The sequence below is a fragment of the Entelurus aequoreus genome, linkage group LG04, assembly GCF_033978785.1.
Source record: "Entelurus aequoreus isolate RoL-2023_Sb linkage group LG04, RoL_Eaeq_v1.1, whole genome shotgun sequence".
Classification (NCBI taxonomy): Eukaryota; Metazoa; Chordata; class Actinopteri; order Syngnathiformes; family Syngnathidae; genus Entelurus; species Entelurus aequoreus.
In genome coordinates, this window is record NC_084734.1 from 37,726,108 (window position 1) to 37,753,655 (window position 27,548).

Genomic DNA, 27,548 nt, shown 5'->3' on the forward strand with positions numbered 1-27,548 from the left:
TTATGATTGCTCAGCACAAGAAATACGTTACACACATAAAGTTGTTGACAAAATACACTGTACATTATATACCTCAGCTAACTAAACTATGGAAATGTATAATATAATTCATATAGCAATACGGTCTCACTGCACAGCAGGCCAGCAGTCAGCCGAGTCATTGCACAATGGTGAGGCTCAAATCAGTGACGTGCCTCAACTGGCTGCTGATCACCGCAAGTCTGTTCTCAGTATTTGAACGGCAAATATGAAAATTCAGCGATTTTGAATAAAAATAATCTAAAACTGGTGAAGTTAAATGGAAAATAACTTTATAGTATAATCACTGAATACATATAACAATTTAATGAAATTTTTTTCTTTTTACGATTTTTTACTTTCCATGATGGCACGTGAGGCCTCACCTGCCTCCCCTGACTGCACGTCACTGATATATATATATATATATATATATATATATATATATATATATATATATATATATATATATATATATATATATATATATATATATATATATATATATATATATATATATATATATATATATATATATATGCTAGCTCCTTGTAGCCTACAGCAGGAATGTCCAAATTGCAGCCAATAGCTATGTTTTGAACAGACAACCGAAATAATTGAAAATGTGGTATTAGCTAATCGGTTCAATCAGCAGAAGCTACGCCCTGTTTTATCATTTGACCTAAATTTTTGGTTTCGTAGGCAGGACAGAGGGAACAATGTGGGACAGCAATTGTCCATCTTATACCATGCTAATTGTTGTAAGGATAGTTCACATGAGCGGCCATACCTTGAGTCCCACCATATATAAGAGTCAAAAGGCTCCTATTATGAGTCGTCTAATTGGTGATCATACACTTTGGCGGTTTGGGTGGCAGGACACACGGACGCACCTCAGTCAGCCAGTGCTAGGACAGTTGGAGCAGTCCCCGTCTTCCACTCGTTCCTGGGAGGCGTCCCCAGTAGTTGTCAGCTGATGTCGTGCTGTCAGGCAACATCAGGAAGTTCCTTCTGTGCGGTATTGAATTGTCAGGGCACAGTTCGTAAGCAGGTCATTACAAGGTGTGTGCAGGTTGACCACAAAGGAATGCTTTAAAGATTGTGTTGAACATTGTCCGTTGACACTTATGTCCAGCAGGGGTCTGTTTGTATCCTGCTGTTCGTCCTGCTGTGGGCGTCCTCTGTCACACCTGTATTTTTTGTGAGCATGTTCTGGCTACAACTCTGGAGCTTGTCTTGTTCAGAGAAGTTGGCAGTCCCCCGGCTGCTTAACAGCACCCTAGCTTGACCTAGGACAACCGTGACTACCACCCAAGTCCGTCTGTATGGTTTTACGTTTTGTTGAGATTTTTTCCCTCCAGAATTTGGAACTCAAAACATGTACACCCATCGTTTTCATATCCTCTCGGTTATTTCAAATTTGCATATCACGTTTTAAAATCACAGTCTTAATTATCCCATTAAATGTTAATCAATAACCCTAATTCAAAGATTATACATACTACTTCATGTGTATTTAAGTACCCTTTTAATTCACTTAAAGATTATCTATAAGTTAATTTAAACTATCATTTGTCTATCAGTAGGTTCGAGCAAGCTGTCATGCTTGCACTCTGACCTCCCGCTGTGCGTGATATTCTCCAAAACAAAATAATGTTTTTATTCACGTTTCTCCTTATCTTTCAGCTAAATCTTTTAATCTTTTAACTTTTAACGTCCGCACTGTGTTTATTTTTATTGTCTGCATTTTAATTTTACTTTTATTTTCTTTCATTTCACTTTGTTGTCTGTGAAGTACTTTGAGTCTGCCCTTTGCATGAAAAACGCCACACAAACAAAGCTGCCCCGCCTTGCCTTGCCTGTCTCCGACTGGTTAGCCAACCTAGTCACAACAAACACACAAGGCCATGCTATAAGCGCCAGGCCTAATCACAATTCTCCTCTTTTTAACACTTTACATATCGGCTCTTATTCTAATTATTAATGTAGGCTGTTATTTGTAATTATTATTCAACACTATTCACAGCAAACAGTTGTAAAGTTATAGTTATTTGCATTATACTCTCAAAATCTATAGCTAACTGAAAGCTGTTGAGATTTGGTTTGCCTCCTTCATCTCAGTGGCCTAGTCGTTAGAGTGTCCGCCCTGAGATCGGTAGGTCGCAAGTTCAAAACCCCGGCCGAGTCATACCAAAGACTATAAAAAATTTGGGAGCCAAATCACCAAAAATGATTCCCGGGCGCGGCACCGCTGCTGCCCACTGCTCCCCCCACCTCCCAGGGGGTGATCAAGGGGATGGGTCAAATGCAGAGGACAAATTTCACCACACCTAGTGTGTGTGTGACAATCATTGGTACTTTAACTTTAACTCTAACTTTATTCTGTCATGCCATTATCCTCTTCTAGCTCAACATCCAGAAGTATGGTGTACTGCAATGTCTAAATAAAAATAAATTACTCCAAATTAAAAATGTCAGACTACACTTTAAAGTTACCCGACTTAAACTTACTTTTATTAAATTAATTTCCAAACTAACCATCGCCACAGCAGACATCTTCCTCAATCCTATCCCAATACTCCCATAAATTAGAAAGGTGTTTCACAATAGTGGTTAAGTAGGTATTTTAAGTAATAGATCTCAATATGGGGAAATTGATAAGACTAAATTTGCCCTAGTGTGTGAATGTTGTCTGTCTATCTATCTGTGTTGGCCCCGTGATGAGGTGACGACCTGTCCAGGGTGCAAAGTCAAATTGTGAAACAAAAATTAAAGTTGAATCAAGTGGAAATTGACAGAGTATATGAACTACATTCTTGAGAATAATAATTGATCATTAATATGTTGGAAGCCGCATATTGAACATATTAAAGAAAAATATCCAAATCCATTGCTATTCGGTATAAAGTAAAACACATGCTGAATAAGAAATGTCTGCATATGTTATGTCATTCATTTATTTTTTCCATATGTAACATTGTTTTGAAGTTTGGGGAAATGTTTATAGAAGAAATATAGACCCAATACTTAAACTTAAAAGGCTCATTTCAATAATACACAAAGCATTATTATTATGATCATACCAATCCATTTTTATAAGTCATAATGTGTTAAATGTTCAGATAATCTATTTTTAAAACAATGGCAATTATGTTTCGAGTAAAGAACAACAGCCTTCCAGTTTGTATTCTTAGCTTATTTACATTATGAGGAGAAAACTATCATTTACGGGGGATATTGATTTTTGAAATAGGTCAAGTAAAATAAAAATACAAATACAAATGTAATTCAGTTCTAGGAGTTAAATGATGGACCATCCTCAGTGATGAGCTGAACACAGGTAGTTTTTTGTTATGGTTTAAGATATCCTTGAAAGGTGAAGTTTTTGAACATTATGAAATATAGTAACAATTACTTTCATCTTTTATCGTTGATGTTCCAGGTAATTTAATGTTCAGTGAATGTATAGGATAATCTTTGGCTTCCGCCTATTCCTTTTTCGGTTATTCCTTTTTCTTTTATTTTCTTTCTGTGTGTAAATGTGTATGAATGTTAATTTGTCTAATCTGTACTGTTAAACTGCTCACATAAACTGGTTAATTATATGACCAAAATAAACTTATTTAATTTATTCATTCATTATCTATTGCACTCATAGTTTTATTCCATTTTGCATGTAATTATTCCTATTGATTTCTTCCCATTTCACTCAACCAACCAAACAAACAATCTTCCTTCACCTCTCTCTCTCTTTCTCTCTCAATACAAACACAATAATCCAAAATAATCAGTCTTATAAAATAATTTTAGCTCTAAATATGATTTAGGGCAGTGCTTTTCAACCCCCTTTTTTCCAGTAAAATAAAGAAATAAAATACAGCATAATGTCATCAATTTCTGATTTATTAAATTGTATAACAGTGCACCATATTGCTCATTTGTTGTGGTCTTACTTGACTTATTTGGACAACAAAAAAATATAAGAATAACTAAAACGTTTTAAAAATTAAACAAGTGATTAAATTATAATAAAGATTTCTATACATATAATCAATCATCAACCTTCTTTGGATATTGTAATAGAGATCCATCTGGGCTCATGAACTTAATTCTAAATATTTATTTTGTTGAAGTATTATTCTTCTATAATTATATTTATAAAGGATTTTGAATTGTCGCTATTTTAAAATATTTAAAATCTCAGGTACCCCCCTTTTTGTCCGGGCGGAAACACCATACCCTCCTTCGAGAACTACTGGTTTAGACTATAAAGAATCCTTTGCCCCACACATCATTAGACTGTACAACTCCTCTTTGGGGGGGCTAGGATGACAGGGAATGCAAAATAATAACAGTGCAATATTTTTTTTTATATCATGGTCGTTAATGCCTAGTTTCTCTTATTTTACTGTTCTATTTTTATTCTCATTGTGATATTTTTCTATTTTGTTTCCATTTATACCCTTATTAGTTACTGTTTACTTTTTACTTCTTCTTCTTGAGGGAACTCTCCTGAAGGAATCAATAACGTGTTATCTGTCTATCTATCTATCTATTGTCAACCCGAGCACAATTCATGACGTCATGCTCATCTTGCAGACAGTTATTTCCATTTAATTTTATTCTTTACATGTAATTCTACATGCACCTTCATTTATCACTTTGAAATTTTGCCATCCTTTGTTATTAATTTAAATTTTAGTTTTGCTGTTAGCTTTCGTTCTCATTCTTTGTCTGTCTTCTGATTGGAATTTGTTTAACGCTTCTCTACGTTTTGTTTTGACTAAGGCGCTGAGTGTTGGCGACTATTATCTGTACTTCTTCAGACAACATGTTTCACAGTTTGCACAGATGTTTTTTAGAAGTTTTAGAATATAAATTAAAATTTTACTTCATCGTGATTATTCTTGATATAATTAAAATGTCAATATAATTAAATAATCATTTCACCTTTATTAAATTTAATTCAATTTTATTTAATGTGTTTGCTATATCATTATTAATTCAAAGCAACAATGTGTTCTAATCTATGATGTGCGTGCGTGTGTGTTTGTCTCAACTTCCACACAGGAACTGGATGGATCAGATAAGCAACAGGGCTGTTCAAAACAGTATATTACACACATAATTAATGACTAATGAATTTAACAATGCTTAAATGTCCCAGTCCAAATGTATGTATTGATATTTAAATGTTTATTTATTCATATACAGTATATTTTATTTTTCCTATTATCAAAACCAACCTGTCAGCACTCTCCTCAGACTGAGTACAGCTGTCCAGTATATATATATATATATATATATATATATATATATATATATATATATATATATATATATATATATATATATATATATATATATATATATATATATATATATATATATATATATATATATTTTAACCTAGCTCAATGCTAATCTAATCCAATGCTATGCTAACTCAATGCTAAACTAGCTCAATGCTATGCTAACAGTGTCACACCTCTTCGGCCCACTTCTCACGTGCAGCTGTCTCTCACACAGCCTCGTCACACGCACACATCCCTTATCTTAAAATGTCTTCCAGCAGGGCCTCCTTTTTTAAAAATTTTCTTACTGAGTCACATGCACACACATCTTTCCCCAAAAAAGCGAGAGCCTTCTTGCAAACCACAGTGTCACACAGTTACAATCACCAGCACAGTTAAAAATAAATGCAACAGTCAACTATTTTTCTCATCCAGAAGCACAGCTGTATCATATCAGAACCTTAATAATAAGAAACAACATTTATCATTCACTCTTAGATGGACAAATAGCCAAGGGGGGAGGGAATTCTGGACTTCCCTGCTTAGGCTGCTGCCCCCGCGATCCAACCTCCGAGAGCGGAATAAGATAATTAAATGGATAGATCATTCACTCATATTTTTTCTGTACATAAACCTCCGAGAGCGGAATAAGATAATTAAATGGATAGATCATTCACTCATATGTTTTCTGTACATAAACTTTGTCTACTTTCTCACAAGCACACACATTTTAGACAATTTCCCAACTTTTACAGATAGCGGGGCTGTGAGAAAAAGCGTGAAGGGAGGGGAGGGGGGAGGTTGCGTGAGGGAGGGGGAATACCGAGAGGTATAATGTTTGCCTTTCATAAGAGGGGAATTAAAACAGATAAGAAACCAGGTGCTACACAAAAGTTATTAAATTACGCATATATCTAAATGTACCAACATAAACTGACTCACTCAATACACACACATTTCAGCATTCATCATTATACACACACATTTATAAATTACAATACCACCCCATGTCCGGACAAATATAAACAACTAATGCACGCGTGCTTTTGTGGAATCGGCCGTCTCATATCACAAAAACCAGGTTCCATCATTGCTCATACAACGGCGATTAACCCGTTTCATTGGAGCAGCACCTGCGTTATCCTTCCTGACCAACACGGATAACCGGCCTAAGGCGCTGTAGAATCACTAGGAATCACCCAACAATCCTACAGTACATCGTGTCTGGTCAGTCCATATAGTTTCACCAAGGCTTTACCATATGGAGCCCTTAACTCTATCCATCTATACTGCAGCAAATTTCCAAATTCGTGACAACTTGGCTCAGTTGATCTCCTTTACCGGAGTCACTGAACGATCACCTTATATCAGGCTTTTTACCCGGCTGCAGTTTCCACATAGACAGATACGTAGGACCTTCATAGACGTCATAAATTTGTGTGGGCCAAATGTCACACCAGTTAGCAAACCTTGCCTTAAATTTCGCTGTGTCCAACTCCGGCTAACCTAATGTACTTGCAGAAAAAAGCATCCTCTGCCAACAACGACAGAGGATGAAGAGGTTAAAATACATTTTTCGTCTCACATCGTTTATGCTTCAAAAACACTCCAAACCACCAAAATTCTATTAACAATCCCCTTATAGCTAAAAACAAGAAATCACAAGTTTTCAACAAACACACAGACAAATGATCACATATAAAACAACTCAATCCAACCATAATTTACCCCATTCCAGGTTGTTTTTGGAGAACCTGACTAAACCTATCTTTTATCAAAAACAGGTTCAGCTTTAGTCTTATCGATCCGGCTCTCTCCAGGCAGAAAATGTTTACACTTTAAAGCAAACTGCTTACCTTGTGATGCGCGCGTGCAACACACTGTCTGCCTGACAGAGAGAGCGGGAGCGGCTGTCGACCTGTAGCTTCTAGGCCATCCTGTTCGTGACGCCAATTTGTGTAGTGGATTGTCCGAAGCTTAAGCAGGCAACAAAAGTAGTTTAGTACAACAAATGTATTTACCCATTATCAGAAGTGCAGGTTGAATTGAGTTGGTCGTGCAGACAGACCACATGTACTCCGGAGCAAACAAGACACACACAAGCCAAAATCTCTTCTTAGTCCCGGTCTTCTGCCATTTTTTATATGTCTCTTGTGCGTCACTGTTTGTTATCTCGTGCGTCACTGTCTTTATCTCGTGCGTCATGATTGTTTTGTTTTGGTTTGTCTGTTCCAAAACAACCTTGTATCTCTTAGTCATATTTGGAAAATCTAAGCATTCTGTAGACAGGTTGGCATAACTCCATATTCACCTTTGTCCCACAACTGGTCCATTCAATGGCACAAAATAGAAGAGAATTGAAAATGAGCGGACATTCTTAATAGACAAGAAATATAGGTCAAAAGGTCAGAAATTCTACGACATAGAAATTATTGGAAACTCAAGACAGCCATGACATTATGTTCTTTACAAGTGTATGTAAACTTTTGACCACGACGGTATATTGTATGTAGTGTTAAATGAATGATAACAAGTAGTAGTAGTTGCGAAAAGATAATATTGTGCAGTACAAGCAGTCATAGTGGGTCAAGCATGCTATGGCTGCAAGAGTCGGCCATATTGCAAAACTGATCAAATGTAAACACACAAAGCAAATGTGATAAAAAAAAAAAGAAAAAAAAAAAGCATAATTTCGCCTATTAAAAATGCTGAATGTTTAAATGATGTCTTGAAACAGGTGCTGATGATGCCATGAAAGGGGCTGTGCAGTAAAACAGAGTAGTGATTAGATATAATCTCTTTACAAGACCCCACTTCTACCCCCAATAAACCTCCATGACCAGACTGCTAACCTGTTTTGTTCCTGACATCCTCCCTTCAGCTCACTGCACTCCTCACCCATGTTTACTGTTTAATATCTGTGTCTATTTAAAGCAAAGCCAAGGCCTGCTCAATAGGTCTGCTTCCATTAACGAAGCTGCTTGTCAATATATTTGATGCGCTACTCTTTCCCTTTACTTTTTCTAGACATCATTGTCGGAGGACAAGCAATGCACTAATCTTTACTTGTCATCTATCTATCATTTGCTTCATTTCTCAACAGTCTTATGATACATTCTGCGGACAGAACATTAGGTACCCTAGCACAATCAAATGTCATACAGAATATAATAATACTTTGTTTTAGCGGTATTCATCCAACAATATGTTTATTATTGTTGTCCATGTTACTAATATTTTGCCCTTCTACCTAAAAATTTGGTCACCAAAATATTAGAAACAACCCTGAGTATGATGCAATGCAGTTGTACAACCACAAATATAGATTAAAAAAACAAAACAATCAACAGTTATTTTTCTTCCTTGTGTCACAGACTTGTTGCTGGGCAGAGTTCACTGGGCACAGCTATAACTGCCCCATAGGCCAATAGAGGTCTGCAAATAATGTATATTTGGCAGTTTAAATGGCAGAAAAAAGCTTTTTATACACACTGCTGAGTCATCCTCTGTATTACTAATAAAGTGTAAATTAGGACGCATATCACTGTCTGCTGCATTCTGTGGGGCATGGTTTCCTGTTTCCACTATTAATAATGATGTTAAATAAATGTGATGATGTTTTTGTCTTACAGACCTGGTGTCGGCCACCAACACTACCAACGTGAACATCCCCCAGATGGCCGACACACTGTTCGAACGGGCCACCAATGCCAGCTGGGTGGTGGTCTTCAAGGCCCTTGTCACCACCCACCACATGTGTGTCCACGGGAATGAGGTACAGCAACAAGAGCCATCTAGAGGAATGTAGTTGTCAGGGGTTAAAAGCATCTTTCAATTGAATATTTTTACCTGCAGAGGTTCATCCAGTACTTGGCCTCCAGAACCTCCCTGTTCAACCTCAGCAACTTCATCGACAAAACTGGCTCTCATGGTAAAAAAAAACAAAAACTGAGGTCTGTCTTACATAATGTATGCCACTCTAGTGTCAAGATCAACTGTTTCCATATGAGCACACAGACACATTGCAGGACTTCTTTAGGTGGAAAATGACAATACATGATGGACATTATGTGCTTTCTTCTTAAGGCTACGACATGTCTACATTCATCAGACGGTATGGACGATACCTTAATGAGAAAGCCTTCGCCTACCGCCAGATGGCATTTGACTTCACCAGAGTCAAGAAAGGGTACGTCACCATAACCAGAATCTCCAGTGACGCTTGTTTTTCTCAGAAAAAAACCCACACATAGTAAGTCACAATTGGTAGCAACCAACATTCATGGAAAATTAGGGCTAAAAGTCAAACTACAATCCAACCAAAAACAAAATGAGATGGGACGAGTACATAAATTATGGTAAGTCAAGGAACAAAAATACAAACAACCATAATAACATTTGGAAATAATAAAAAGTCTCCTGAATCCAGATGGTGATCCAAATCACCTTCAAAATACAATCACTCAAAATATAATCACTAGCCCAGTGTTTCTTATCATAGCCTTGTGTTTCTTAACAATAGGCCTGGGGCCCATTGCTGGGCCGCGAGCGCTCCCTAGAGGGCCACCAAAAAATATCTGTTTCTCAGGTGTGGGCCATATGGGCCGCAGCAGTACTCAGTTGTTATCAGTGTTGGTACTAACGCGTTACAAAGTAATGTGTTACTGTAACGCCGTTATTTTCGGCGGTAACGAGTAGTCTAATGCGGTATTTTTTTATATTCAGTAAACTCAGTTACCGTTACTACATGATGCGTTACTGCGTTATTTTACGTTATTTTTTATATAGTATTGGCTAGAAACTGAGAAGATCTGAGTGTGTTTGATTGGAGAGTTGCCGGTGTCGTCCTTCTGATTCTTCCTCTGTCACAAGAGGCGTGTCTGTGTTTACTAACAAGACATCATGGTAGAGCCGAAGCCGAGTTTCTTAACATGGAATATTCTCACTACTTTTCTTTTGTCGAGCACAAAGAAAAGAACATTTTAGTTAAATGTAAGTTGTGTCTTGGATCAAAGATCCCATCTACTGCCCAAAACAGCAATTCAAATCTGATGAAACAGCTACAAAAGCAACATGCTTCGACGAAGCTAGTAAAGAGAGACACACTTCAAGGATTTTAACGGAGGGACTGCAAGCCAGGACAACATTGATAGAGCCATTGCAGCGTATGTGCTAGAAGACATGCAGGCTATTTCTACAGTGGAGTCACCCGCTTTCAGGCAGCTAATTAGCATGATACCGGCGTCAAAAGGCAAATGGCACGAAAACATTTTCCAAGTTCCTGGACACAGTGGACAGTGAGCACATAAACATGGAAAGCAAGCTAAAGAAGACACTCCAAACTCTGCCTCTGCTCATCATTCATCACTGAAGGTACACACACTCTGTCAATTCTCTTATATGCTCTTTCATTCTAGACTTCTAGAGTGTTTGATTATAATATCACTCTAAATGTATAGATTATAAAGTTCAAAAACATAAAGAGGGATCCCAGTGGGTCAGGCCAATCTTTCCTTTTCTTTAAACTAAAACTGGGGAAATGCGTAGAGTGTTCTGGGCTTCACTGAAGACATGATTTTATTTCACAATTCCTTGAGAGAGAAAAATGCCTGGTTTGGCGTGTGTAAAGCAGTATGTGTGTTGTATATAGTGACATGCCATATAATCATGTCATGTGTGCCTTCCTTGGGTGAAGCCAGGTTTACAGCTATGTTGTGACATGTTGTTATTATGTGGTTTGTTACTTATGTATGTTATGTTATGTTGCAGCTATTTAAAATAGTTTTGTCAATTTGTTCTGGCCTGAAATAAATTGGCCCTTTGAAACATTTCTTTGTCTTTGTGTGTTGTATGTAGACCACATTGCTTAGCAGAGTTCAGTGATGCAAATGCATGTCAAGTTGATCAACAAGTTGTATTATTCTACAGTGCAATAACAGTACTGGAATGAAGGCTAAAAGTGCATTAATGGGAGCCTTAAAATAAAATAAAAAAATAAAATAAATAAGTTACTTTTCACAGTAACACATTACTTTTTGGTGTAAGTAACTGAGTTAGTAACTGAGTTACTTTTGAAATAAAGTAACTAGTAACTGTAATTAGTTACTCAGTAACTAACCCAACACTGGTTGTAATACACTTTTTCACCACTTGTGGGAGTAATGACAAACTTCAACAAATAGAAGTCTGGGGTTAGTCATAGAGGAGTTTCTTAAGCGCAAAATTATGACTAAAGTGATGAAGCTGTATTATCAATTGCACTTTAATTTTATTGACAGAAATAATAAATAATTAAATTATTCTAATATTTATTATTAATATTTGTATTATTTAGCAAGGTGGTTATTTTTGTTAGTTTTGTTAGATATAATTATTGAATACAATTAAAATCAAGAGTAAGATTGCTAATTCAGTGTTAATATTTGAGTGGGCCCCGGGCCACTCTGTAGTAAAAAAGTTGGGCCCCAAGGTCAAAAAAGTTAAGAACCCCTGCCTAAGCCCATTTCCGACATTTTCTGAAAGTTTAATTTAAAATTTGCCCATCACATTTGAGTTATTTACAGTGCAATACAAGAAAACTGAGTGAAGCCTCTTGTCAGTCATCCACAGTCTTTGTCTCTGTGAGTAGAGGTGGGGCTGCAAGGATACACACTAGGCATGTAACAATAAATGGTAATAATGATAACCACGGTGAAACTTCAGACAGTTAGTGTTACTGTTTTAAATGAAAATTATCAAAAAACCATGATTGATAACTGCACTTTGATAAACTCACAGACTGACTGGTGCCAGCTTGCCAGTTAAATGCTAACATGAAAACAAGACGCATTCAAGTATTTTCCCGTTAAGAAATGACAAACCCCAATCTTAAGGGGCGCCCGAAGTTGGCTGACCTGTTAGCGATCCTGTTCTATGAATGGGATTTTACTGAAAATCTCAATTTCCCCTCGGGGATTAATAAAGTATTTCTGATTCTGATTCTGATAAACTTATACAACACATTTCTGTCTGAGCAACTAAGCGATTCAATTGTGCACATTGAACCTACAAGCTGTGCTCTTCTAGTGTCTCTCAGTGTGATCGTTCTATACTCAGAGGAATACGAGACGGAGGTGTTTTTACGGTGCGTTCAAGGACCTCCAAACAGAGTAGGATGCCATAAAGCCCGCCAGAAATGATAAAAACACATTTCATTTGTTGCGCACTTTTCATTGAAATAAATCTTAAAGTGCTACAGGTAAAAACAATATAAAAGCTTAGTGATTAAAACAGACAAAATACTAAGACTAAAACACTATTAGTGAAGCTTAAGAAACACAAAACATGCAAAATAGTGTTTATGTATAAGTGGTTGATTTATATAGGCTAGTAAGGTAAAGTTTTGTACCTGACAAGTACACATAAATACACATTAGTAGGCTAAATGAACCTCTTCAACATGATGCAAAATAGTGGCTTTCCTAACAGTTTGTCATTTACAAAATATTAAGTTATTTAAAAAAAGTGATTTGGTCAAAATATCTCAGTGTGTGTGTATAAGTACTTTTTAAGCACATACAACAATACTGCAATAAAAATAATAATAATAATCCGGATAATTTTGGTCACGATAACCGTGATATGAGATTTTCATGATGTTACATCCCTAATACACACACACACACAGAAGTGGACGCTTGTAACGTAAATGTATGGTAACGTACTAAAATAATATGGAACAGCCCCAACATGTAATGACTTGTTTCTGATATCATTTTGGACATTTTCTGAAAGTTAAATACAAATTTGCATGTAGCTGTTTGAGATTTCAAAAGCCGAAGGAAAGAAAGGGAGTGAACCATTTTGTCAGTCTTCATTATCTTTGTAAAGCTCATAACATAAGAATAATGTCGTAAAAATGATCCGGATCATCCTCAAAATCATATTGAAAGCCCGTAATGTTTTAAGTTATGTTGCTAACAAACTAACTGACTGAAAAACACACCAGTGGCAGCGATTACATTACGTCCTGGCGGAGGTAATATTTATAAACATAAAAAGGAAACTATCGCTTCATCACAGATAAAGATTGATTAAGTCAAAATTGGACCTACAGTTTTAAGTAAATCATTGCCCACAAGTTGAACAAACAAACAAAAGAATAGGATAAGATGAGAACAGACAAGCAGCTTTCTGGCTTTATAGTCTAAGGGCCTGATTTACTAAGATCCAAATACCACGCGCTAAACAGCGTGTGCAAAAATAGCATGTACTATGAGTGGACCTGTTGCGTTTGATCTACTAACACTGCATGTGCAGTTGAAAAGTGGTGCAGACCGCCTTATTTAAATGAAGATTTTACATGCATACGGGGCTTTCACCACGGAGACGATCATTTTCTGCACATTTATGTTATCATGCTCCTACATGTGTGCGATGTATTGAACCAGTAGCACACATTTATAATTTGTAACACTTTTTCTGAATCACAATTAAGACAACAGAAACATATGCACACTGACACTTAATTCTGTGCTCGAGACTGTGGATCGCATCATCAGCGCATTTGTGCGACTGGAATGACTCAGATGCAAAAAAAAAAGCCAAATGAAAAACGTATTTTCATTCGGGGTTTTATTATGGTAATATATTTCCTAAATTTAAAAAAAACGAACAATATTAAAAAAAGAAAACGCCAACAAACACCAAAACGTATCAATTGAATTCATTTTAATTTGCCCCCTAAGTCATCCAGCAGCAATAAAATTGTAAAGGGAAATTGCTGAATAGATGATAGGTCTAATAATTTGTCATTCTTGCCGTCCAAAATGTTGACACACACACACACACACACACACACACACAGGACAGAGGATTCTCATCCGATTTTGCAGCCGTGTGTGGAACTGTCAGTTTGCACGTTCTTCTGACACGTGCTAAATAAAACGCTAAATAGTGCTCGCAAAACGGTGATGTGTGTTGATAAATTCCATTGCGCGTGCTAAATATTTATATTTGGATATTCTCCTCCCAGTATTATGGGCGTTGTGATTATCAGCGTATATTCTGCATATTATTGAAGACAGAGGCGCTAAATGGATGGCACACCTTATTCTGCTCACTTAACAGACGCAATCCACTTTGCACACGTTTAGTAGATCAACTTTGCCGATGCTACCAGGTTTGCATGTGTTTTAGTACACGCAAACTTTTAGTAAATCAGGTCCTACTATTTCTTTATAGTTGTTTTAATGTGTACACAGTACAATCACTAAAAGACAGATCAAAGAGGAAAATAGTCATGAAAAAAAACGAAGCAAAAAGTTACTTAGCACCAGCAGCCTTTTTTTTCAGTTTTACTGTTAGAGACAGTTACTTGTATAACGCTTACATGACAACTAATGATTGTGAAAATGTTCATTAGAACTTAGCCTGTATAGCAGGACTATTCAACTGGCGGCCCGGGGGCCAGATCTGGCATGGTAATGACACCATACCGCCCCCCTGAGATCAATTCAAAACTGGGGAGACAAACATTTTTGCTACAAATTCCATGAAACACTGCAGTGCTCCTGTTGTACAGAGGAACTCGGACCTCTGTAAACACATTGGCAGATCCTTGCATTGACATTTTAAACTTGCTAGCCAATGTAGAACACCAGGGACTAAATTTGTGATTGACATAACTGAGTTGTTCCTCAAGGCACCTCTGTAAAGGCCTACTGAAACCCACTACTACCGACCACGCAGTCTGATAGTTTATATATCAATGATGAAATCTTTACATTGCAACACATGCCAATACGGCCGGGTTAACTTATAAAGTGCAATTTTAAATTTCCTGCTAAACTTCCGGTTGAAAACGTCTATGTATGATGACGTATGCGCGGGCCGTCAAACGTTGAAACGGAAGTATTCGGACGCCATTGAATCCAATACAAAAAGCTCTGTTTTCATCGCAAAATTCCACAGTATTCTGGACATCTGTGTTGGTGAATCTTTTGCAATTTGTTTAATGAACAATGAAGACGGTTCGCAGCTGAGTGTGAAGCGACTGGGATGAGAATCAGCACCTCCAAGTCCGAATCCATGGTTCTCGCCCGGAAAAGGGTGGAGTGCCATCTCCGGGTTGCGGAGGAGACCCTGCCCCAAGTGGAGGAGTTCAAGTACCTCGGAGTCTTGTTCACGAGTGAGGGAAGAGTGGATCGTGAGATCGACAGGCGGATCGGTGCGGCGTCTTCAGTAATGCGGACGCTGTATCGATCCGTTGTGGTGAAGAAGGAGCTGAGCCGGAAGGCAAAGCTCTCAATTTACCGGTCGATCTACGTTCCCATCCTCACCTATGGTCATGAGCTTTGGGTTATGACCGAAAGGACAAGATCACGGGTACAAGCGGCCGAAATGAGTTTCCTCCGCCGGGTGGCAGGGCTCTCCCTTAGAGATAGGGTGAGAAGCTCTGTCATCCGGGGGGAGCTCAAAGTAAAGCCGCTGCTCCTCCACATCGAGAGGAGCCAGATGAGGTGGTTCGGGCATCTGGTCAGGATGCCACCCGAACGCCTCCCTAGGGAGGTGTTTAGGGCACCTCCGACCGGTAGGAGGCCACGGGGAAGACCCAGGACACGTTGGGAAGACTATGTCTCCCGGCTGGCCTGGGAACGCCTCTGGATCCCCGGGAGGAGCTGGACGAAGTGGCTGGGGAGAGGGAAGTCTGGGCTTCCCTGCTTAAGCTGCTGCCCCCGCGACCCGACCTCGGATAAGCGGAAGAAGATGGATGGATGGATGGATGGAACAATGAAGACTGCAAAGAAGAAAGTTGTAGGTGGGATCGGTGTATTAGTGGATGGCTGCAGCAACACAAACAGGAGGACTTTGAGGTGGATAGCAGACGCGCTATCCGACGCTAGCCGCCGCTAGCCGCCGACCGCATCGGTGATCGGGTGAAGTCCTTCGTCGCACCGTCGATCGCTGGAATGCAGGTGAGCACGGGTGTTGATGAGCAGATGAGAGCTGGCGTAGTTGGATAGCTAATGTTTTTAGCATAGCTCTGTGAGGTCCCGTTGCTAAGTAAGCTTCAATGGCGTCGTTAGCAACAGCTTTGTTAACCTTCGCCAGGCTGGAAAGCATTAACCGTGTATTTACAGGTCCATGGTTTAATAGTATTGTTGATTTTCTGTCTATCCTTCCAGTCAGGGGCTTATTTCTTTTGTTTCTATATGCAGTTAAGCCCGATGCTATCACGTTAGCTCCGTAGCTAAAGTGTTTCGCCGATGTATTGTCGTGGAGATAAAAGTCACTGTGAATGTCCATTTCGCGTTCTCGACTCTCATTTTCAAGAGGATATAGTATCCGAGGTGGTTTGAAATACAAATCCGTGATCCACAATAGAAAAAGGAGAGAGTGTGGAATCCAATGAGCCAGCTTGTACCTAAGTTACGGTCAGAGCGAAAAAAGATGCGTCCTGCACTGCACTCTAGTCCTTCACTCTCATGTTCCTCATCCACGAATCTTTCATCCTGGCTCAAATTAATGGGGTAATCGTCGCTTTCTCGGTCCGAATTGCTCTCGCTGCATTGAAAACAATGGGGAAATGTGAGGAGCCTTTCAACCTTTGACGTCACGCTACTTCCGGTACAGGCAAGGCTTTTTTATCAGCGACCAAAAGTTGCAAAGTTTATCGTCGATGTTCTCTACTAAATCCTTTCAGCAAAAATATGGCACTATCGCGAAATGATCAAGTATTACACATAGAATGGATCTGCTATCCCCGTTTAAATAAAAACATTTCATTTCAGTAGGCCTTTAAGTCCTCTCCTTACACATTTTTTCCATAATGTGATTTATGTAACTAAGGTGTTCCTGTAGCTTGTTGCTATCAGTTGTATTACAAGTGTTCCTCAAAGTTCAATTTTAGGTCCTCTCTTTTTCTTAATGTGGGCTATGCAACTGGCGAATTCAGTTAAAAAAAAAACTTGTCATAGACTTATATTTTTGCAGTTGATACTTAAAAACACTAGCGTGCTGTGACAGAGATGACCTTTGACTTGCTGTTTTGCAGAAAGTCCTTAAAATACAGCAGAGCGCTTCCGTAACTCTGACAAAATAAATAGACCAAAATCAAATGTCTACTATAGAGGACACTGGTTCTGCAGAATATACAACATAAGACTGACAGTGAAGGGAGAAGTCCAGCCCCCTGGTTTTTAGCTTTTTGGAAATGTACACCCCAAAACCATTGGTTGAAAATCCATTCTGTGTAGTATTTGGCCATTGTCATTGAATTGGCTTGTTTCCGTGTCTTGGTGTGACCATATTGTGTTTGTAAACCAGGGCTGAGGGCGTGATGAGGACCATGACCACAGAGAAGCTCTTGAAGGGCATGCCTGTCCTGCAGACTCAGATCGACACGCTCCTGGAGTTTGACGTAAGTTCGGTTAAAAGGCTTACTATTTGGCGACATTTATGATTGGATTTGATAACAAGGCAATAAGAAAGCTCTCACATCACTCCGGACAGGTTCACCCCAAGGAGCTAAACAACGGGATCATCAATGGTGCTTTCATGCTCCTCTTCAAGGATCTGGTCAAACTCTTTGCTTCCTACAACGATGGCATCATCAACCTATTAGGTCAGTCATGGCAACAAACACAATACAGTGGAACCTCTAAAAAAGGGTGACGATCACCATAGTAGACAGAAATGGAAAGTGGTACACATCTTTCTGTCTTGGCTTTATCATTTTGACAAACACAATAAATCAGGGCAGCACGGTGTCACAGGGGTTAGTGCGTCTGCCTCACAATATGAAGGTCCTGGGTTCGATCCTGCGCTCGGGATCTTTCTGTGTGGAGTTTGCATGTTCTCCTCGTGACTGCGTGGGTTCCCTCCGGGTACTCCGGCTTCTTACCACCTCCAAAGATGGACAATAAATCAGAAAAAAAAACACATATACATCGCAAAGTTAGTTGTTTCACTATATCGGTTAACTTCTTTTTGCAGTTGTATGACAGTTAAGAATATTAAAAAGCATAAATTAAGTCTGTAACCTTCTCTTTCTACTTCATTAAAAGCCAGTGAGTAGTGTGTATGCTATTAAAGACATACACCTGGGGATAGGTTGATTGGCAACACTAAATTGGCCCTAGTGTGTGAATGTGAGTGTGAATGTTGTCTGTCTATCTGTGTTGGCCCTGTGATGAAGCGGCGACTTGTCCAGGGTTTACCCCGCCTTCCGCCCGGATACAGCTGAGATAGGCTCCAGCACCCCCGCGACCCCGAACGGGACAAGCGGTAGAAAATGGATGGATGGATAGTTGTATAGAGATTAAAGGGGTTAACTTCTTTTTGCACTTGTATGACAGTTAAGAATTTGAAAAAGCATACATGAAGTCTGCTACCTTCCTTTTCTACTTCTTTAAAAGCTAGTGAGTAGTTGTATGCTATTTTATTATGTTTAGTTGTATAGAGATTAAAGGGGTTAACTTCTTTTTGCACTTGTATGAGAGTTAAGACTGTGAAAACGCATCCATGAAGTCTGCAACCTTCCCTTTCTACTTACATAAAAGCTAGTGAGTTAGTTAATTGTGTTTAGTCATATATATATATATATATATATATATATATATATATATATATATATATATATATATATATATATATATATATATATATATATATACATATATATATATATATATATATATATATATATATATATATATATATATATATATATATATATATATATATATATATATATATACATACATACATACATACATACATACATACATACATACATACATACATACATACATATATATATAATGTATATTTTCTGCTGGATCTACTCTCTATTTTATGCTGCCCTTTTTTTGCTGCAGCTGTTACATATACTGTAATATTGTACATGGTAATTGGGATTGGTTATATATTGTATACATTATATGAAAATATAATATAATAATATGATGTATCAGTATATATTATATACTGTATATATAATATGTAAATATTACATATATGTTATATTTTATATTGTTACTATGGTACATTTTTAGTCTACTTTATACTGCATTATCCTTTCCATCCTTACCCTTTCCGTTATTTGTAACTGAGCTACTGTGTGGATCAATAAAGTTTTTGTAAGTCTAAGTCTATGTAGAGATACAGGCGTTAACTTCTTTTACACTTTCTTACGACAGCTAATAATGCAACTGGAAACTGGAAAACATTGATTTAATTGTCAATGGTAAATATTGCTGGACCAGCATCCTCTGAGGTCCTACCATATAAACCAAGAGTCTCCAAAGTGATATTTTTTTAATAATATTTTTTATTGTCCCTTGACATGTTCTGAAAATGAAATAAAGTGGTTATTAATCAGGAGTGTTAGATTACAACAACTATTTGCTCATATGTTTTTTAAAATACCTTAGCATATTCTGATGTACTGTACATTGAAATGGTTAAGGCATGTACAAAATGTATCAGAGTGGCCCCCCGTTTTTCTTTCATTTTTTAGTATGTGGCACTCAGTAGAAACAAATGTTGTTTGTTTGTGCAGAGAAATACTTCAAGATGAAAAAAAGTGACTGTAAGGAGGCGTTGGAGATCTACAAGAGGTTCCTGACCCGAGTGACAAAGATTGGCGAATTCATGAAGCTGGCGGAGGTACCCCTTAAACACAGCAGAAATAGTGGTGGTTTTTTTCTTCAACTTTATTTCTCTCTACAGACAGTTGGTGTTGAGAAAAATGACATTCCTGACATCAACTACGTAAGTCACCACATGATATTTCAAACCAATTCCCACAACATACTCGGATTGGTAACATGCATGGCATGTGGCTGCATGTAAACACATGCCATGTTTCACCCACTGCCATCTCAACACCCTTGACCTCAGTGTCTCCACCCGGGGACGGTGGTGGACCTAGCGGACTCAGACGATGACGACTGTCCTTTTGAACCTCTCGAGGAGCCGGTAACCATAGTAACGTGGGCTGAGTGCCTGTTTGAAGGATGGAGTGTCGGCATGTTGAGCCTTATTCTGTGTGACACGAGTCAGATACACACACTGATTATGTGTTTGTGTGTGCATGCACGGCGGGTGTGTGTTTTCTGTTTTTTGATAAATCCTGGTAAGTAATCAGGTAGACGTACACTGTTGTGTGTTCTGATGTGGCAGCTTTTCATGTGATTTTATTTTAAGCTTGATGATTGTTTTTGTTTTTTTGTCAGGCTCCCAGCAGTATCCTGGAGTCTCTGGAAACACACATGAATGGCTTGGAGGATGTAAAAGGCGGCAAAAAGGGGTAATTCTGAATTGAGTGTCATTTTGGAGCTTATTTGTGTTATTTCAATTTCATTAATTCAAGGCTTTAACGTGATTGTTTTGCCATTTAATTAAAATATCAGATGCTCATATTTAGACTCTCGTTATTGCCAAAGAGGTTTTGTTTGTTTGCTAGTGAGTAGGATTACGCAAAAGCTACCTAAAAAAATTAAACACAACTACATTTTTTTCTGGATTTTTCTCCCAATTTTTAAAATACAGTTGTACCTCAACTTATGTGTTTAATTGGTTCTGTGATGGAGCTCTTAACTTGAAACACTTCAACATCTCCCGTTGAAATTAATTAAAATACATTTAATTGGAGCTTGCCTCCCCACCAAAAAAAAAAAAGTGAACATGTAACATGCCTTTTCAAAAGAAAATAACATTTTAGACAATAAATATTGTATAGAAACGATACAATATAATGTACTACTAACAACTACAATAGTTTTATGAAGTAATGTAATAATAATGTACAGCATTTAGCTTTAAAGTGGACTTCTACGGGAACTCTTTCTAGCTGCTTCCCCGTCAAAAACATCATCAGCAGTTTCTCCATATTTTTAATGGATAAATGTCCACCGTTTCAATATTATTTTAATATCTTTGGATGTTGTAAGACGCATTCTGCTTCAGTATGGTGCAGACTAGCAGTGACATGCTCGAATTATTTTGCAAAGTTAGTAATGTCCATCCCTAGCTTTAAGCTAATGCTAGCGAGTAAAACCAGATGATTTGGTTATATTAAGGGGTTCACTCTGGCTTTTACTATGCCAACTAATGGCAGGGATGTAATTAAAAAAATTTTTATGGGAACTCTAAGCATAATAATTAGCTGAGAGACAGCTCTTATTTCAAAACACTCTTGAGTTAAGGTACTGCTGTATTGTTTTACTTAGGGAATAATTCCCATTGCTTTGAAGATGTACTATTTTTATTTTAGGTATTACGGTATATCATCATTATTATGACAGAATATATAAAAAAATATTTTGTAAAATTATATGTATTTTCGGACATTTATATTTGTTGTGGCAAGTGGCTTTAGTCAATGGCAGTTGTTGTAATTATTTCTTTTCCTTTAACCCTTCCTCTCTCTTATCCTCTTTTTTTGTTCATTTGGAATCCCCAGTGAAGGGTGAGCATCAACCGTGTGTTGGCTTTGGGGCAGCGGACAGTAATATCTTTGAATGTTATTTTTTTTTACTATATCACACATCTAACAGGTAAACTGATGTGCTATTCCAATGGGAAGCAAGTAGGTGTTTCCCATGGGAATAGATTCTATTAGTAACCTATATTTTACATGTGATGTGTGTGTGTGTGTGTGTGTGTGTATACATGTGTGAACTCTACAAGACGCACATGCTACCAGAGACAAACTGTGTGTTGTCTCATTCACACCTGCAATACGAACCATAAGAATTTAGGGGAAAATTGTATAACATTTTCAAATATAATTTTACAATTTTGCTTGAAAAAATATTTAATCTCACAGAAAATTTGATTTTTTTATTTGTTATAATATAACACATACAATGAATCAAATAATCACAAATGTATTTCATTTACAATGAAATAAATGTGAATGTACCTAAAATAATTGCTACTAAATTCTTGTGAGAGCAGGCTGCAAAATATGAAGTGGTTAATTCCTTGATTCATGAATTATTTGCTAATTTAGCAAAAAAAAAGTTTAGCCGACAAAAAGTATTTTAAACCATCATCATCATCATTCATCAATGTGATGAATGGAATTAAACCCTTCATATGCTTACATGATGCACTTTGTGGAGTAATTTACCAGATTTCTTGGAGAAAATCTATAAAAGTAAATCTTCCACCACTTAATCAAAATACTCTCCTTTTCCTTTCAGGTCTCCAACGAAGGTAAGCTTCACATTTTAAACAGTTTCTAGATTGTGTCTGCTGGACCACTGACTGAGCTGCCATTACGTACCTTCCAGGGGTCTCCCACTAACAATGTGTCTCCAACTTCCACTCCGGCCAAATCCTCAAATGCCGTCCCCACACTGCAGCCTCCGCCTGGGGAGGCTGCTGCTGCTGCTGCTCCGGCTGCACCCGAGCCAGTGGAAGAGTATGTACCGACTTGTTCAATTCCTGCAAACACCAAATAAATCGACAAAAAAGTTACTCACAATTGCGGTGTCTGACTAGGGGCGGAGAGCAATCCCACAAGGCCAGGAAAGGAAAAGCAGAGTCGGCAAGAACGGCACTATTTATAAACATTAGTTTTATTTTGTAATATCTACAAAACCCAAAACCAGTGAAGTTGGGACGTTGTCTAATTTGTAAATAAATACAGAATACAATGATTTGTAAATCCTTTTCAACTTATATTCAATTGAATATACTGCAAAGACAAGATATTTAATGTTCGACCTGAGAAACTTAATTTTGTTTTGCAAATAATCATTAACTTAGAATTTAATGGCAGCAACACATTGCAAAAAGTTGGCACAGGGGCATTTTTACCACTGTGTTACATGGCCTTTCCTTTTAACAACACTCAATAAACGTTTGGGAACTGAGGAGACCAATTTATTAAGATTTTCAGGTGAAATTCTTTCCCATTCTTGCTTGATGTACAGCTTAAGTTGTTCAACAGTCCGGGGTCTCCGTTGTGGTATTTTACGCTTTATATTGCGTCACACATTTTCAATGGGAGACAGGTCTGGACTACAGGCAGGCCAGTCTAGTACCCGCACTCATTTACTATGAAGCCACGCTGTTGTAACACGTGGCTTGGCATTGTCTTGCTGATAACCATGATAACGTTGCTTGGATAGCAACATATGTTGCTCCAAAACATGTATGTACCTTTCAGCATTAATGGCGCCTTCACAGATGTGTAAATTACCCATGTCTTTAGCACTAATACACCCCCATACCATCACAGATGCTGGCTTTTGAACTTTGCGCCTATAACAATCCGGATAGTTATTTTCCTCTTTGTTCCGGAGGACACAACGTCTACAGTTTCCAAAACAATAATAAATGTGGACTCATCAGACCACAGAACACTTTTCCACTTTGCATCTGTCCATCTTAGATGAGCTCGGGCCCAGCAAAGCCGGCGGCGTTTCTGGGTGTTGTTAATAAATGGCTTTTGCTTTGCATAGTAGAGTTTTAACTTGCACTTACAGATGTAGCGACAAACTGTAGTTACTGACAGTGGTTTTCTGAAGTGTTCCTGAGCCCATGTGGTGATATCCTTTACACACTGATGTCGCTTTTTGATGCAGTACCGCCTGAGGGATCGAAGGTCCGTAATATCATCTCTTACGTGCAGTGATTTCTCCAGATTCTCTGAACCTTTTGATGATATTGCGGACCGTAGATGGTGAAATCCCTAAATTCCTTGCAATAGCTCGTTGAGAAATGTTGTTCTTAAACTGTTTGACAATTTTCTTATGCATTTGTTCACAAAGTGGTGACCCTCGCCCCATCCTTGTTTGTGAATGACTGAGCATTTCATGGAAGCTGCTTTTATACCCAATCATGGCACCCACCTATTCCTAATAAGCCTGTTCACCTGTGGGATGTTCCAAATGAGTGTTTGATGAACATTCCTCAACATTTTGAGTCTTTTTTTGCCACTTGTGCCAGCTTTTTTGAAACATGTTGCAGGCATCAAATTTCAAATGAGGTAATATTTGCAAAAAATAACAAAGTTTTCCAGTTCTAACGTTAAGTGTCTTGTATTTGCAGTCTATTCAATTGAATATATGTTTAAAATGATTTGCAAATAATTATATTCTGTTTTAATTACGATTTACACAAAGTGCCAACTTGACTGGTTTTGGGTTTTGTACAATATAATGATATCCTCATTTTTTTCCCCCGTAATTTGTAGTAACATAGACGGTGTAAATGTTAACACATCTTTGCAGGAAAATTATATTTTTACTGTATGACATCACTTTGTGTAAAAGCAGATGAAACTAGAAAGTTTCTTGGCTAGTTGAGGTGGAAACAAGGCAAGCCATACGCAGCGAAGAAAGGGCAGGTGGATCCGGCATAGGGAGTCGTCTGACAGGAACTGAATGACTGCACTATATTAAATATATAATCATTTGTTGAGTGAAAAGGCAATAGTACACATGTTTTGCCAAATAGTGAACCCACATTTAGCTACTGTAAGTACAGTATACAGTATATATTGTAAAGTGGTACTGGTTGTTTTCCCCACTACATTGCCATCTGTTGAATATGGTGGGGCACTGCAGCTAACCAAGCAAAACGTTTATGTACATTTTAACAATACATTTTAAGAATTTAGGGACTAATTGTTCTTAAACCTTATTCTCCAGTTCCTTGTTGGACCTGGATCCTCTCTCCTCCTCTGGCCCCCCGGCAACATCGGCCGCCCCCACATCCTGGGGAGGTAAGGCAGTGTTTCATCCACGTGCTTGCATGTACATGCACGTTATTTTAGGGAGTATTATATACAGTTTAATATTTCTTGTGTTGTCCACAGACCTTCTCGGCTCGGGTGAGTGTTCTTCCCTCCTCCTCCAGGTGGTTTCCATGTGTTTTTGTCTGTTGAACCTGATCAAAACCAGCCTGTAAACAATGTCAGTGTGTTAGGATGTGTCATGTTTACCTCCTGGTTTGTCTCCTTGTAGCTGTTTTTCTTTCGTCTGAGTGTCCTGGTTTCTCTCTCTCTCCTCCCTACCTCCCGCATCCTCCATTCTGTGGTTTTGGTTTATAACGGGGGCTTTTTTGTTGTTGTCTCTTTGCTAATTTTTGATTTCAATGGATTTTGATTTTTAATTCCAAATAATCTTAATTTGAATTTTTTGAATTTTATTTTTGTGTATGGGTGCCATGGCTGGCTCTTTTTGCTTCCTCTTTACTTTGGCGCCTTTAATTTGGGGACGCCAACCCTCGCACTCCCCCCTTCCTCGCCGCCACTCGCAGAAATGGGCGACTCCTTGCTAGCCGAGCCCACCCTCGCAGCGGAGGCCGCCCAGTCACCTTCGGCGGCGTCTCCCACCCCTGCGGCACCAGAGGCCGGAGTCCCCGTAGCTCCTCCCACTAGCACAGCGGCCACCTCTTCCCCTGGCGCCACCAATATGGATCTGTTAGGAGGTTAGTGGGCTTCTTGGGTGTTCTGTACCACAGAACCACTCTGGGAAGCTCAATTCACGCACCCCAGAACCCTTTTGATGGTGTGAAGCCACACTCAGTTGCATGCACATACAGTTTACTGACTGACATGGTAGCGCTTTAAATTACAGCCCAAATTCTTGTCAGCACTTTTTTCAGATTGGTAAATGGTACTGTAGTTTCTGTGATGAGGGCCAGTCATAGGGATAACATGTAGCAGTTATCACTAAAATGACAATACTTACTATTGTTTCTCTAAAAGCACCTCATAAACTGGCTATGAAGTTTATGTTATTCTCTACCTTGTAACATTGTTAGAAGCTTTTTATTGAGGAAATCATTTGATTGGAATTTTCATGCTGTAATCAGAAGTGCAACCACAGAAAAAATGCTTATACAATGGAACCTTTAAGGTCAAACACAATTAGGGATGGTTACCGAATTTGGTATTTTTGTAAGTACCGACCGGAGTCCGTCCGTAGTAACGAGTACCAATTCATGTAAAATCAAATGGTGCCATATTTTGATACTTTTTGTTGCACGTGACATCCCGGCACCGGCTCAGGCTCTTGGCTGGGAAACAAGCAGTCAAGCACTCAGAGTGGACTCAACCAGACTGCCTTAAAGTAATGTTACAATTTTCCCTGCCAACAATCCTAGAGGAAGGCGCTCAAAATTACAGCAAGGTCCCGCTTTTCAATTGTGCTAGTGAGTTGCTAATTTACATTGGATTTGCCATAGATGTGTTACTGATTAGCATTAGCGATTTTACATGCTAATTTCAACACCTACAAATTTGGAATTGAAAACTGCAACTAAGATGCATGTTACAATCAAACATCTGGTGTGTAATAAGTACAATAATTACAGCATAAACTACTGCTGTAAAAGTATATATTTTTAAAAAAAATAGATCGATCACACTTTTGAAGTTTGAGTTAATTGCTCCCTGGCATATTTGAAGTTTAAAAAGACAAAAATATTTGGACACAAATGCAATTTTATTGTCAGAATGTCATACAGGAAAAAAAATTACAATGCGTTACTTAAATGTGCGTCTTTGTTTGCTCAAAACTTGGCAACAGCTTTATCTAAAGTCCAGTAGGGTGTATTTTGAAGTAAAACATTTCCGGTGAGCACAACAGTTTCCTCATTCATCTTTGCACTGATTTATGCATTGACGTGATCCCTGACCATATAACTACCAGTGCCACATTTTAGGTACCCATTCATGGTTAGGATAAAGGTTTAAATAAATGGCATGACTAATCTGCGTGAATACCTGCTTAATTATACATTTCTTTGTGATTAATCACATGAGTTAACTCGTTATTTTTGACAGCCTTAGTACAAACAGTTTGTAGGGCTCAACAAAAGAAAATATTGGCACAATCAGCTTCATATGGCAAAGACTACTTCCTGACTGGGCAACACACCAAAGTCTATACATGTCTTAGAATTGCAACTACATGCAAAGTCTACTATATAATACTTGCAAATGAAAGTCATAAGTGTAACAAAACAAGATCACAACTGGATAGCACAGTTATTATCAACTCACTGTTAAATGTTAAATAAAATATATGTATATATATATTTTACTGGTAGACACACATTTATTAATACATGAACACACACAAAAGTACCAAAAATGTGTACAGTATCAATTTAAATGTGAAAGGTACCCCATCCCTAAACACAATAAATATTCCAAGATGACAGTTTACCACAGATTATATATATATATATATATTTTTAAATCATTACTCGCATAAGAACTATGGAGAT

At 38.0% G+C, this 27,548-nt stretch overlaps 1 protein-coding gene across 12 annotated transcripts in view; it reads left to right on the forward strand.

Annotated features, from left to right (window-relative positions):
* The window catches only part of LOC133648557 (clathrin coat assembly protein AP180-like), a 58,010-nt gene that overhangs the window by 9,814 nt on the left and 20,648 nt on the right, over positions 1-27,548 (forward strand). For 9 of the 12 annotated variants that reach the window (XM_062044771.1, XM_062044760.1, XM_062044765.1 and 6 more), the window contains exons 3-15: positions 8,945-9,087; positions 9,168-9,243; positions 9,399-9,501; positions 17,619-17,712; positions 17,805-17,916; positions 19,855-19,961; positions 20,025-20,066; positions 20,531-20,604; positions 22,505-22,517; positions 22,595-22,725; positions 24,962-25,035; positions 25,129-25,143; positions 25,572-25,742. In XM_062044771.1, coding sequence (XP_061900755.1) covers positions 8,945-9,087; positions 9,168-9,243; positions 9,399-9,501; positions 17,619-17,712; positions 17,805-17,916; positions 19,855-19,961; positions 20,025-20,066; positions 20,531-20,604; positions 22,505-22,517; positions 22,595-22,725; positions 24,962-25,035; positions 25,129-25,143; positions 25,572-25,742 — 1,155 coding nt within the window. Of the gene's footprint in view, positions 1-8,944; positions 9,088-9,167; positions 9,244-9,398; positions 9,502-17,618; positions 17,713-17,804; positions 17,917-19,854; positions 19,962-20,024; positions 20,067-20,530; positions 20,605-21,759; positions 22,518-22,594; positions 22,726-24,961; positions 25,036-25,128; positions 25,144-25,571; positions 25,743-27,548 lie in introns of those variants that run through there. The other 3 variants (XM_062044769.1, XM_062044770.1, XR_009825889.1) reach the window with 2 other exon arrangements.